This window comes from Emys orbicularis, chromosome 11 (genome assembly GCF_028017835.1).
Source record: "Emys orbicularis isolate rEmyOrb1 chromosome 11, rEmyOrb1.hap1, whole genome shotgun sequence".
In the NCBI taxonomy this organism is placed as follows: Eukaryota; Metazoa; Chordata; order Testudines; family Emydidae; genus Emys; species Emys orbicularis.
The window spans coordinates 25,882,050-25,897,492 of record NC_088693.1 but is presented as its reverse complement, the minus strand read 5'-3'; the positions used below and the strand labels follow the sequence as shown (position 1 = coordinate 25,897,492).

The window sequence follows — 15,443 nt, the reverse complement described above, 5'->3', positions numbered from 1 at the left end:
CCAGCTTGGAGGAAGGACAAGGTGAATGGGTCAGTGGGATGTCTGGGGAGGTCTGAAAGCAAAGCAAGTGGGGTGCTTGTGCACAAGGGGAGAGAGGAGCGGCACTGGCTGAGTTTGCTAATTGCAAGACATTATATGTACACCTGCCTACATGATTACTAACTCCAAACAACGACATATCTATTCCTGTTCAAAAAACTAATAAATTCAATGGCAAAAAAGTATGTTAACGCACAGTTAAGATTGCTCGGTGGTACATCTTCCCACTGCAGAATGCTGAGTTGCAAAGAGCTCAAACTTCTGAAAAATCAGGAAATGCAGAGTTACGGTTGCCTTAACTCTGTCCTCTTTCAGGAATGTCCCAATATGTCTCATTAACACATACCCTTTAGTCTGCCAACCCCCAAGCTGCTGAAATGTACCATCTCTTCACCTTCTACAACCTATTTACTCTCACCCACAAGATTCCATTTAACACTATTAAAGGACAAAAAGGAAAAAGATTTTCCAGCCACCTTCTTTTTATCCTCTTTGAGCAATGCTTCAATATGCACATACTCACACTAGCCCTTCTCACTACAAGATTCGGATCCTGGCATACACTCACATACTTAGCCAAATACACAGAAAAAATTTATACATATGGTATTCTAAGAGTCACTTTGCAACCTTTTACAACTCCTTTACCCTGAGGATACATCTACATTTGAGCTGGGAGGTGTGACTCCCAGCTAACATAGATGTACCCATGCTAGCTCTGCTCGAGCTAGCATGCTAAAAAAGCAGCAGCGTACCCAGGGCAGCACAGGCAGTGATTTGAGCTGTCCTCCCGAGTATCTGACAACTAGCACAAGCCACCACTCGTGCTACTCCAGTGCTATACTGATATCTTTAGCATACTAGCTCAAGCAAAGCGTGTGTGTGTGTGTGCGCGCGCGCGCATCTGGGAATAACGCCTCTTAGCTCAAAGGTAGATGTCTCAACCTATGTGTTCACTTAACCATCATTAAAGCATTAGAATTATTTCATATTTCACCTCACTACTGACAAGATCCTTTGTAATAAAAGCCCCACCACTGGCAATCTCCACAATGCAGTATAGAAATTATGAATACTGCAACCTGAAATACACCTATTTCCTTTCCTCATACATGAGAGGGTGCAAAACATAGAACTCCTCATATCACAACCACAGCTCTGTCACACACCTCAAAGTAATCCACAGATCTCGCACACACACCTCTACCAAGCAGAGCTAACTACTGTCGGCACCATTCAGTTCAGCAACACCTGATACTGACCACACTCGTTTTACCTGGAGCGCATGCAGATAATAAATGCTCAGGCTGCTCTCATACCCCAGCTCACTATGGACAAAACCCTTTGTAATAAAACCCGTGCCCTACTAGTTATATAAATGTGCATAACTCTGCACTGAAATGATGCATGCTGGATCCCAAAGATACACATGCAGCTGTTCCCTTTGCTCACATACAAAAGGAAACCTAGAGCCACACATGTCCTCAAAGTAATCCACACATGTCCTCATCTCACAAACACACCTTTAGCAAGCAGGCCCAATTACTACTTCTCCCATTTAGTGCTGGTAACCCTAACACACTGACTGCACCTGTAGTGTATGCACATAATTCCCACTGGCTATTGAAAGCTCCAAAGGAACAAAGGAAAAGTGGCATGAGCAATCTTCTTCTTCCCCCCCTCCTCCTTCTCCTGTTTGTTCTTTAATAGTGTTATGTGAAATCCTGCAGGTGACAGAGAATACTTTGTAAAAGGAGGTGGCACATTGGCAGAATAAAATTATGTGTATTAACAGGGCATGTTGGTGCACTGCCTAGCTTTCAAAAGTTTGAGTTTTGCTCAACTCAGCATTCTGCAAGGAGACATCATACACCTCTACCCAGATATAACGCTGTCCTCGGGAGCCAAAAAATCTTATCGCGTTATAGGTGAAACCGCATTATATCGAACTTGCTTTGATCCGCCAGAGTGCTGCTTTACTGCCTTATATCCGAATTAGTGTTATATCGGGTCACGTTATATCGGGGTAGAGGTGTACCACCAAACAACCTTAACTCTGCATTAACGTAGTTTTTTTACCACTGATTCTCTTTTACATTTAGGCCTGGTATACACTTAAAACTTGAATCAACAGACATAACTACAGCGCTCAGGGGTGTGAAAAATCCACACCGCTGAACCACATAGCTATGTCGACCTAACCTCCAGTATAGATGCAGCTAGGTCAACAGAAGAATGCTTCTGTCAATAAGCTGCTGTTGCTCAGGGAGGTAGAGTTCCCACAGCAACAACAAAAAAAACCCTTTCATGCTGTATTCTGCATCTACACTACAGGATTACGGAGATGTAGCTACAGTGCCCGTAGCATAAACATGACCTTAGTCTGTTCACCCTATCCAACCTAAGTCACAGCTCAAGATTTATTAAACCATAATCCACTATCATAAGAGCAATTGTAATATGAATGGATTTCTACCTAAAAGAAAAATATTAATTGGTTAATGTTGATACATTTAACAAATCACAAAAGAGAATCAAAGTTCATTTTTCTATGAACTGCTTGCTGACAGTATCAACCATATGGATCGGGGTAGCCGCCCCTTGCAATAAGGATGGACTATGAACAGTTTTTGTACCAATATAGCTATTTTGGTTAGGCATGTGATTTTTTAATTTAATTTTATTTAAACCAAAAGGATTTTATTGATACTATTTCCTTTGGCTGGTTCCTCACACTACTAGCATCATCTCAGTCTTATCCAAAAGGGAGCTTCAGCCAACTCACCTTCATACAACTCCCAATTTTGGAAAAATACTATGAAAGACAAAAAAATACACCACCCAGGTGCAATGAAACAGAGGACCGCATCAGCAGCATGCTGATGACACAATTAAAAAACTAATTAACAGTACTCTTTGGGTTCTCCCCATGAGAAAAAAAAAAAGACATTCAAATTAAGTCTATCTCCACCTATATCCATGGACAGCTCAATGACACCTTGTAAACAACAGATTCATGGAGGCTGAAACATCTTCAAAGAATAAACACAAAGAATCAATAGAGGATCTATATCTGGCATAGGATGCAGATCAACAAAATCAACATAGTATGTATCATAAACAAGCCTAACAAATGGAGTCAAGGAGATCAGAGGACTCCTGTATTATCCAAGACACTTCAACGTAACTTTGCCAATAATCCTTCCAATTTTTTTTTTTTTTTTTTTTTAAATAAAAAGAGGGTCAGGGTGATAACCAGCAAGGAGGTCAGTGGCAAGAAAGGATTTCTTGAGTATTGGCTTAACAATCAACCATTTGAAAAGTGCTTAGTTTCTTGCCTTCCCAAAAAGGCATTGATAAATTCCACCAATAAGTAGACCCAGTGTCTTACCACAAAATTTTATTATTATTTTGATTTATTTGTAGTGTGGTAGTGACAAGGAGCCCCAGTCACAGACTAGCACCCCACTGTACTAAGTATTATACAAACACAGAACCTAAAGATGGTCTATGCCCAAAGAGTTTACAATAATACAACAAGTGGGATGAGTCCAGTTTACAAGCTGCCAACCTAAATACCTCAGAGAACATGACTAACCAAAAACAAAGCAAACAGTGACCTTACGTTTGTTCCCCCCTAAAATGCATCTATTACCACACAGGCAGTCAATCCCATCCAAATCAGGGCAGTCTCAGGTATGACAAATTGAAAATTCTTTGCAGTAATAAATACGCAATTCTACATTTTCGCAAAACCTACACATATTCACCAAAATTACCTATAGCCCAGAATATTTCTGCAAGTTGGAACTTCACATACACTACAGTGAAGAGCCCATTCTTTACCTCCAACACAATCTCGGCATAAAGTTTCAAAATCTTTTCATGCTACAATCAGGTGACAAGATACAGTGATTTCCACTACAGATTCCACTACAGATATTCTCCTATTTAATCTATCTTCTTGCTAAGGTGATCTGCGAGTAGAGATAAGGGGCACTCAGGAACCACAGCATCAAAAACTGATGACAAAAAAACAATCATCACAGACAACTTTTAGTATTCAGAGTAGCAGCCGTGTTAGTCTGTATCCGCAAAAATAACAGGAGTACTTGTGGCACCTTAGAGACTAACAAATTTATTAGAGCATAAGCTTTCGTGGGCTACAACCCACTTCTTCGGCTCCTTCAGTTATTCCATCTCAGAGTTAGGAAATCAAATGGATTCTATGATGGTGTGCTCAACACAACAGATAACTAGTAGGATTTGTCCTCTGGTTACTGTCTATCTTAAGCACATACAAAACGTCAATATGGGAATCCACAAGCCAGCCATACAAATAATACCTTCCTCTCTCCCTCAATCCCCAAATCCTCCTGGCTACTTCAAAGGAGAAACAAGGACTTAGCTACTTTAACTATTATACCTCTACCTTGATATAAAGCCAAAAAAATCTTACCACGTTATAGGTGAAACCGTGTTTTATCGAACTTGCTTTGATCCACCGGAGTGCGCAGCCCCGCCCCCCCGGAACGCTGCTTTACCGCGTTATATCCGAATTCGTGTTATATCGGGTCACATTATCGGGATAGGTGTACCAGGTTTTTTGCGGGTCCTTCCACCTACCCTATGAATACTTTTATAATTTTGCCTCTGCAATCATTAAGAACTTTCCCAAGTTAACTTAAAAGAAGACAGAACAACATATCCATGAACTTACGTTGAATGTGAATGAACTGCTTTGGTTGTTTAAACTCTCCTTTGTACAGGCGATTGTAATAGTTGACATTGCTCTCTGCCTCAGGAACTGGGATAACCATGCTCTCTTTCTTTTCTCTAAAGACTTGCTGTGCCGAAATAGCTCGTTGTAAATGGTGTTCCTGAAAGAGGAAAAGTTTAGAATTTATTTAGATGACAGTATTTATTTTTTTAAATATAAAAAATGGATAAAGTTAGTCTATTTTCTTAGCAATAGTGTTCTAAAGTGTCATGGAGAAGATCCTAGTAAAATTTTTGTTTTGTTGTTGTTGTTTTTTTTGCTTCCAGGCCAGCAGGGTACAGTAATGGGAGAGAAAGAGTCCTCTGCATTTAACACCAAGTCCTAGGCAAATTCAGCTATTGACAGGTTCCAAATAAGGAAAAAAATCTCAAGCCTCCATTAATGATATGGGGGACTCTAGATGGAAGAAAAAAATCTTCTAAGCATACCCACAAACCTTTTTTTAAAATCAGAAAAACAGACAGTAGGTGATCCAAGTTAAACAAAATAATCTAAAAGTGGGTATAGAAAGTGTCATGGCTCAAAACCAGCAATATATGCACATTAATTCCTTATAGTATGGGAAGCCCATGGTTCAAATCAAGATCATGAACAAACTTAATCCACTGCCAAATGCAAAATAATACCATGTTTTTATTTAAGATTTATGCACCGGCCAGTTTTCAGAATGGAGAGAGGGCAACAAAAAATGATTAAGGGTATGGAACAGCTTCCATGTAAGGAAAGATTAAAAAGACTGGGACCATTAAGCTTGGAAAAGAGACAACTAAGGGTGATATGACAGAGGTCTATAAAATCATGAATGGTGTGGAGAAAGTGAATAAGGAAGTGTTATTTATCCTTTCACATAACACAAGAACCAGGGGTCACCTAATGAAATTAATAGGCAGCAGGTTTAAAACAAACAAAAGGAAGTACTTCTTCACACAACACAGTTAACCTGTGGAATTTGTTGCCAGGGGAGTTTGTGAAGGCCAAAACTATAAGTGAGTTCTAAAAAGAATTAGATAAGTTCATGGAGTAAAGGTCCATCAATGGCTATTAGCCAAGATGGTCAGGGATGCAATCCCATGCTCTGGCTGTCCCTAAGACTCTGACTGCTAGATGTTGGGACTAGACAACAGGGGCTGAATCAGTTGATAATTGCCCTGCTCTGTTCATTCCCTCTGGGGCACCTGGCATTGGCCACTGTTGGAAGACAGGTTACTGGGCTAGATGGACCATTGGTCTGACCCAGTATGGCCGTTATGTTAATTTGTTACCTGCTTCTGTTTTTACGTTTTTTTTTAGAATACTATAATAGGCAAAAGTAACAGGCACATATTTCCCCACACAAGAACACACAGAATATTTGTGGAACTCCAGTTCCTCAAATATGCAACAGTGTTCATTATACTTTGTATTCTTACCCTACTGGAGACAGAATAACCACACCCAAGTCACAGGAAGTATGAATTACACTATCCCTTCATTAGGTTATAAGAATTCTTTAGCATCCATATATCTTACTAGTTATTTTGGTGCAAATCCAAATGTGGATTAGCATAGGATAATTGTGATTTTTCTCCTTCAATGGATTTTGTAAAACGTTCACACTATAATCCATGAGACAAAGAAAGAAAGCAGCTAGAAAACATAATATACAATTATATTTGCAGTGTAACTTTGCTTCAACAATTGTTTATGCAACCAAGGCTGGAAAAAATGTATGAAACCTACTAATCAGAGATTAAACCTCCTAGCAATAAAAGGTAAGTGGTGAACCCCAATAGCAAGACCCAGAGAAAATGCCAGATGAACAGTCCCCACACACCAGATTTGCAGCTGCTGGGAATGGAGAGGATGACATACTACGGTCCTGCCATGGAACCTTCTTGGGGACTTCATCTTTCATATCAGGCTAACAGGATTATGATAAACTCTCTTGCTGCCCTAAGGGAATTTTTCATCTCTCTGCCTCCACCACTGCTTTGCTGTAAGGGGTTCAGATTCTCTGTTCTACCTATTCCTTCACACTCCTAGCTATTGGAAGAAGGGGTGAATGGAAAAAATCTCTCATTACTCTCTTCCTCTCCCAGCATCTGGGGTTTGGGTGGTCTTTCCTCCCATGAATAACTCCAATGTCTGTCTCTTGTGCTCATAATTTCACCAAGCAGCGACACTGTGAAAATGACAATTACACATCTATGAAGAAGCGTTTTATTCTTTTAAATTTCATTTGATGCAGGTTGGCAGATGCAAGAAAAGTACTCCGCATTGGTTTATATTTGGTAAACTCTCTAAACAACCAACAGGAATAAAGGTTTCTCTTTTTAATTCTGCAAAAATCAGTTTTCATTCATCTGCCTTTACTTGTTGAAACAATGGATATTTCAAAACATACATATTTATTTAATAAATATTTTATTTTTAATTCAAGTTATTTCAGCAATGGGAAGGAAGTATCCACTACTAAAACAAACTGCAATGGCAAACTACAGACTTCACAAACTCTAGAAGAGGAGGACTAGGCATCTCCAACAGAAATAAAGTCAAAATTAATCGATTAATCAGGCTCCCAAGACTTAAGTGCAATGCTGTAGCTCAGACCAGAGAGTGTACATTCAAATATAATAATTTCAGAAAAACACACCAGATATCTTGTGCACATCTAATACTTCATCGTGTAAGTCTCTTTTTAAAAATAAAGACGAAGAATGCTATTTTGAGCAATTTAAGTAAGAAAATTACAGTTACTCAGTTCGTTTCTAGATTTCTTACTAGCTGTCAAACGGCCCCATAGTAGTCCCTAATTGATATCAATACAACACATCAAGTGGACCAGAAGACTGATCTACACCTGAGGTGGGAAAAATACCAAGTTTTTTTCTGCCATTCCTTGTCCTCAGATAGGCCACTGAAACTACGATTCCTGCATTTTATTCTAAAAACATAAATTTCTAGTATCCTTGCTCTTTCCCGAGTCTGTAGGACATGACCTTATTTTACTTCTTCAAAATCTTCTTCGTCCAGACCACTATTTTCATTGTCAGCACACCTTGAAGAATGTATCTCTCTCCTTACCTGGCTGTTATAACTCCTGTTTCCCTAAACATACTTAGAGAGGACTTTTTGTTTTAATTTATATGGATTGCAACATGCATCAATATCAAATCTGGCCCAAATGAGAAGATCAATACAGGAGACCATCAAACTACATTAAAAGTTTCACTGAAGTTTGGGAAGTAGAAGTAGAAGTAGAAGATTGGATAGTAAAGATAAACTGTCTAGTTCTCCTCCCAGATGAACACCCTATGTAACCTGGTGCCTAATCCCAAATGCTTGATGAAGTGGCAAGGGTATTAAATTGCTCTTTATGGAGAATCCGTGACCTTGGGAGTTTCTTATTGCAGACACAGCTTTGAAGTAGGCCTGGGATGATAGGATGACCACACACAGTCAGATTCTGGGTTTAAATTATAGTAACAGGCACCTTGAGAAACCCTAGTTTTCAAGGATTCCATGCACTGATCTTATTCCGATTGACACCACTTCATCTGTATCCAAGATTACAACTTTCTTGATGTACTTACTACCAATGTAGCCATTACTATCTCTCCTGTACTGCGAAGTAACAAGGATCTTATTGCATTTTATGGCCTAGCACAGCTTCCAGAAACCACTTGTTTGACTGACATGTAAATTTCTCCTATTCAGACCTTTATTTGATTTCTAGTCATTCCCAAAGCACTTGCTTTTCCCTCCTACACTTAACTTCCTGTGCTAACATTTCATACTTTCAGAAGCCATATAATTAATTAGATTTAGCAAGTTTTCCTCTGAGATTTTGTTCTAATACATTTAGTTAAATTCTCTTGCACCTTTTTTCAGTAAACATACTCCACAGTGTCAAAGATTTGCTCAATCTGTGCAATACGAATGTGCAAGGGCATCCGCGGTCAAACTTTGTCATGCAAAGGAATTCCTGTTCCTTTTTCAATTTGACATTTTATCCAAAGTAACTATAAATTTCTATTAAAAGGACTATAAAATAGATGCTGAATAAAGTGCTCTGAAATCCTTATAGGCAACACGCCTCAAGCTATTTTAGAAGTGCCATACCACAGATTAAATCACTTACATTTTAAAAACAAACTTTTTGAAAATAAAATAAAGTAACCCAATTTGTATAGAATCATAGAATATCAGGGTTGGAAGGGACCTCAGGAGGTCATCTAGTCTAACCCCCTGCTCAAAGCAGGACCAATCCCCAGGCAGATTTTTGCCCCAGATCCCTATATGGCCCCTTCAAGGATTGAACTCACAACCCTGGGTTTAGCAGGCCAATAAAGTAAGGAATAAAAATGTACTGATTGATGAAGGGATAGAGAAATTTGATCTGTTTGAAAGGGAAGGCATATAACAATTGAGATTCAGGAAACCTTCTTTTGCTCTAGAAATATTTCTATATTTTATTTAATAATGGAAATAAATTCACATTTTCTTAACAATCTTAAGAAATTTTTTCACTTCAAGGTCCCAGAAACAAAGGCAAGGTTTTCATCTCGAGGCCAAAAGACCAGAAACATCAAGACACTTGATCACGGCCTTGGATAGACCAAGAGACTACCTACACTTGATCTTAGCTCCAAGGAGCAGAGAAATACAAATAAGAAATAAAGTATACAAAGCGAGTTTATAAAAACTGAGAGGTAATTAAGGATTTCAGGCATTACTCTAGTCTTAATGAAAATAAACAAACAAACGAATTCTCAACTATAACCAAAAAAAACACAGTACTGAAACATACTATGATTTTCTGAAACAATTGTTCTTTATTTCAAGGGTCACAGACTAAGCAACAGGCTATCAAAATCTTCTAAAAATTCAAACTTCATGAAAAAAAAATCTATACAAGCTAAATGTTAATTCCTACAACTGAAATTCTGTTTGCTATATTAAAGACTTTCATATTAGACTCGATCTACTAAAAGGGATACAGCAAACTTGAAATATGATCAGTTTTCAAAAGGAGTTAAAAGTAGTCTTGGACATACTAAGGCCTGGTCTACACTACCCCCCAAATTCGAACTAAGGTACGCAACTTCAGCTACGTGAATAACGTAGCTGAAGTCGACATACCTTAGTTCGAACTTACCGCGGTTCAGACGCGGTCCACACGCGGCAGGCAGGCTCCCCGTCGACTCCGCGGTACTCCTCTCGCCGAGCTGGAGTACCGCAGTCGACGGCGAGCGCTTCCGGGATCGATTTATCGCGTCCAGACCAGACGCGATAAATCAAACCCAGAACTTCGATTCCCAGCCGCCGAACTAGCGGCTGGGTGTAGACCTGGCCTAAGACTAAGTAGTCTTGAGTATATTGCCTAAGATTTCTGCCATTTTTTGTGGTTTTACAAATCTGAATATCATATTTTTACAAGTATTTATCTCCCCTGTTGGTGTATGAAAGGCCCATACAAACAACTAACTGAAAGACAAAACAGTGAAACTGAAAATGCAGGTGCTGCCAAATGAACAAAGAAAGAAACTAAAAGGTAGAGAGACATTTTTCCCATTTCTAATGTCTCAAAAAAATCAGACAAATGTGATTTATACTGATATATCACTTTAATGCTAAAAACAAAAACTGAACGTTCAATCAAAAATAGCTGAGTTTAATACAAATTATTCTTGCAGTTTAAGCATATTTTGTAATATCCAAATGAATCACAATTTTCCTGAGAGTTAAATATATATGTAAACATTCAATTAAGCAATTAGTGCAGATTTAATTCATAGCATTAAAATACAGTCACAACACTGATGAAAGATTACAAATAATATAGCTCAGGGTCATTCACTTTAGTTACTAAAATAGACATATCAATGGTACACACGCAGAGCAGACTCTTCTAAAAAATAAATTGGAATGGAAGAGTAATAGATCTAATTTGATATAATCTTCACATTGAGAGGAAAGGTAGGTAAGAACAACTATTACAACAATCATCATCAAAAAGTGAAAACGGGTTAAATAAGGATATTCTGTTATCTATTCATCCTATAAATAATTAATTCGCACATAAAAACTGTTGCACAGGAGTTAACTACATATAAGTAATTTAAAGGTAAAAAATATTATAGAAATGTTGAAATTATCCCAAAAGGATATTTTACAGACCCAAGAAATTTTAGCAGGTAAGAAATTAGCTTTTCTGTGGTATGTCTTCACTAGCAAAGTGAAAGTGCTACCGCAGCAGCGTTTTAATGTGGCTGTGTAATTGTGGCACTAGTGCTGGGAAAGAGCTCTCCCAGCGCTGTAAAAAAAACCACCCCCATGAGGGGAGTAGCTACCAGCGCTGAAAGGCCTTGTCTACACTGCCACTTTGCAGTGCTGAAACTTGCAGCGCTCGGGGGGTGTTTTTTCACATCCCTGAGCAAGAAAGTTGCAGCGCTGTAAAGTGGCAGTGTAGACAAGGCCTCACAGGTCACCATAGTACTTCCCCAAAACTCTACAGAGAATTCCTAGACAGATTTATCTAATCAGATGAAATCCCTTCCAGGCCCACCCAGAGGTAAGCAGTAGTCTGCTCTATTTCCAAACCAAAACAAAATTAAGGGAAGGAGAAAGAGGGAATCCATAAAAAAGGTTACTACACTAAAGCCTGGATGCCCTACTGGGTGAACACTACATCTACTGAATTTAGGACATTAAAGTTATAGGTTGAGATTTTCAAACCTGATTTGGGGACTTAGATCCAGAACTCCAATTCAATTTTAATGGGAGTTGTGTCAAAATTCCCTCGTCAACTCTGAAAATCTCAACCACAGATTTTAAAGAAAGTGTGTAGAACACTGCAGTAACACCTCTGCACAACACTAACAAGATCCCTAATAGTTATGGAATCCAATGACAACCCTGGTCAAGTGGTCTTTAATCTTTTCAGGGCTAGGCCAATTTGCTTTCTTACAGATTTCCAAGATGCAAACACGAATCTATTTGACAATTGTAGAAAAGTCAATTTTAGTAAATCGCATTTCTGGTCTTCGAAAAAAAACAGAAAAGGAACACCTTTTGTTTTCTCCTGTGATTAGTCCATACATTCTGTAATTGCACTGAATAGTGCAATCCATCTGCTCAGCCAGTCTGCTATTTGGTTGATCTTTTTTTACAATATGGAAGGCTACAATGGAGACTGGATTCCTCTCTGTCCAACAGGATATGACAGTTTCTCTTAGGAAGGCCTTGTTTTGTGCTCCCCTGATTTATGCAGATGCATTCTCTCTTTTGGAAATAACATACTTCCCGTGCCTGCATTATTTTCCCACCCTAAAAGTATCTATCACTTCATGTTTTATAGAAGACCTGTCAGAATTCTCTTTGTGGAAAGAGCATAACTATAGTATTTCCATCAGCACCATACAGAGCCTCTGCACTGGCCCAAGTGAACTAGTAGCTAGGATTCTCCACCCCAAGAGATTTGGCCTCCCTTAGAATTCCAACAGAGGGAACTGACTGAAATAAGGAAGTCAGATATAGGACAGGAAGCATGCTTGAAGGCTGTCTCTTAATAGCTGAATACCTTGGGGTGGGGGGGGCGGGGGAGGATCATCTTAAAGTTTAATGGCTTGGTTTGTTTTTTGAAAGGCAAGTGTTTTCGTGCATTAAAGTATCATAAATATAACTAATGTTTTTCAAGGGACCTAGGAAAAAATTTTCCCCTAGGATTTTAAGGGATTGAAGTCCCTTCTTGATATTTGGTCTTTTAAAAGGTAATATTAGATATGCAGTTACATGGAGGATAGTCCAAACAACAAGAAATGCATTTAAAAGATTTCAACTCAATTTGGATAGAGAGTTGCCAACATCCAAGATCCTCCTTCATGAAGGGATTAGACTGGATTCAAAACTCTGATTTAGATGTCTCTGATTCTTATTGGTAGAAGCCAGAGAAAGACTGGTGCAATGGCCATGGCTCCTGCCTCTAGGGTGAGAAAGGATTGGTGGAAATAGTCCTTAGTTTCACTTCTAGACTCACCATATTGTTCAAGTATAATTAGCCCATTTCAGAAGGCCTTAGGAGGGAAAACTCAACCATTTCTACTGCTACTGACTGTTCATGTGGACCATGACTATCTAGAGCAGTGGTTCTCAAAGCCAGTCCGCCGCTTGTCCAGGGAAAGCCCCTGGCCGTGGTTCACTGCTTCAGGCCAATGGGGGATGCGGGAAGGGCGGCCAGCACATCCCTCGGTCCGCACCGCTTCCTGCAGTCCCCATTGGCCTGGAGCGGCGAACCACGGCCAGTAGGAGCCACGATCGGCCGAACCTGCAGACGCGGCAGATAAACAAACCGGCCCACCAGGGGCTTTCACTGAACAAGCAGCGGACCAGCTTTGAGATCCACTGATCTAGAGGGCACCAGAAAGAGTGGTCTTGGCTATACAGAAGAACTACCACCTCAGGAGAATCAAAAGAGCTAGGCATTTGGGGCAACCTTTTTTTCCCTTCAGTCCTATTTTTACTACTAGAGAATGGCTAAAAGGAAGAAATATTTTGTCAATGGCAGCATGAGCTACGCCATTCTGTTGCATAACTCAGCAGAACATCGACAGTAAGGTGACAGAGGAGTGTTAGAATAAGCTATGCCACTCCAATCCACTCACTGTGTATGTAACAAAGCTAGTGGCTGTTCAGCCATTTACTGCAGGAGCAGGCAAGGAGTTGAATGCTACTAATAGAGGGTAAAGATTTAGAAAAACCTTGGGCGCTAAGGGTATATGTCCAATGTATTATACTTCATTTAAAATTGCAAGATTCCTTGGGGAAAATGTATCAGCCAACCACAATAATCTATTCTCCCGTGTCTGCTTTTTTGGGGGGGGGGGAGGGGCGAGGGGAGAGAGAGAGAGACGAAATGGGGATAGAAGAGAAGAAACATAGTCTGCCAATGGGAGAGAGCTCTCCCATTGCCATAATTAAACCACAAGTGGCGGTAGCTATATTGGTGGAATAGCACTCCCGCCGATAAGGCTGTCCACACCGGTGTTTCTGTCAGTATAATTTTTGTCGCTCAGAGAGATGTTTTTTCCCACGCCCCTGAGCAGCATAAGTTATACCGACAAAAGTGCTAGTGTAAACATGCCGTTAGGGCCATTAGCTTGAACATAGCTGTGATTATTTACACCAGCTGAGGATCTGCCACTAGGGAATAACCATTCAAAACACGGAAATCCAGCAGAATGAAGAAAAATCTGTATTTTCAGTAGTAAATGTGAAGAAGCCATAGGAGCGATAATTAGGGCCCTTCTAAAGTCATGGTCCATTTTGGACAATTTCACAGTCATAGGATTTTAAAAATCGTAAATTTCATGATTTCAGCTATTTAAATCTGAAATTTCACAGTGTTGTAATTGTAGGGGTCCTGATCCAAAAAGGAGTTGTGAGGGGGTTGCAAGGTTATTGTAGGGGGGGTTGCGGTACTGCTACCCTTACTTCTGCGCTACTGCTGGCGGCAGTGCTGCTTTCAGAGATGGGTGCCCAGCCAACAGCCACCTCTCTCCAGCCACCCGCCTCTGAAGGCAGCACAGAAGTAAGGATAGCAATACTGCAACCCCCTAAAATAACCTTGCGACCCCCCTGCAACTGCCTTTTGGATCAGGACCCCCAATTTGAGAAATGCTGGTCTCCCTCATGAAATCTATATAGTATAGAGTAAAAGCAAACAAAAGTCCAGATTTCACCAGGAGGCGAGGAGGGGCACCAGATTTCATGGTCCATGACGTGTTTTTCGTGGCCATGAATTTGGTAGAGCCCTAGCGATAATGGACACCAAATTAAAAACACGAGTCTGCAAAACAATGTGACAGCAAATTCATCATACAGAGGCATTTACAAAGCAGAGAGACAGTAGACCCTCTCTTTGTGGCTTTGGTACAACCACATCTGGAGTAGTGTGCTGAATTTCAGGAATCAAATAGCCAGAAAGATAAATTGGAGGGACTTCAAAGAGAAGTAGTAAAACTGATCAGAAGCTGAAGGAATTGAATTATAAGGAAAAATGAAGAGAGTAGGCCATATATGCTCACGGCATGACTGGAGCAGGAAGGAGCAAGAGAACATAATTAATATTTGACCAACATAAATATGAACATTTAGATGGGCATAATGAGATAAAGTTAAGAGAGGAAAAATTTGCTGTTCATCATGAAAAACTTTCAAGAACTATATTTAGCAAGCTGGAAAATAGCCTCTCAAGGTAGAAATCCTAATGATTGTCAACAGTGATAAAACACTAGAAAACACACTGCTGGGGAAAATTCTATAGTAGTAGAAAGATGGCCTGGACGTTGTATAAAGTATGCCAAAGTTGAGCCAAAAGAACAGTTAGTTCCTTAATCACAAGCAGCACAATTCTGCCCTCACAGAGATGCAACTTGTGTTAACTGGGGGAAGATAGTCCTCTTTCCTCTTCAATTTTTGGATTTCTTTAAGAGCAGATGACTCTATCAGATGACCTATTATATCCACCTTTATTATATTTTAGACAGGCAGTTTTAAACAGAGAGCTATTTATGCTCCAGAAGCCTAAAGCTCTTTCACTCTCTGCCAGCTCTCTTGTCAGCTTACTTCTGGCAAAAGCAGATAT

General features: G+C 39.7%; 1 protein-coding gene across 1 annotated transcript in view; it reads right to left on the bottom strand.

Moving 5' to 3' along the window:
• EPC2 (enhancer of polycomb homolog 2) overlaps positions 1 to 15,443 on the bottom strand; it is an 87,064-nt gene that overhangs the window by 51,463 nt on the left and 20,158 nt on the right. The window contains exon 2 of the mRNA XM_065413208.1: positions 4,760 to 4,919. Within this exon, the coding sequence (XP_065269280.1) occupies positions 4,760 to 4,919 (160 nt within the window). The remainder of the gene's footprint in view (positions 1 to 4,759; positions 4,920 to 15,443) is intronic.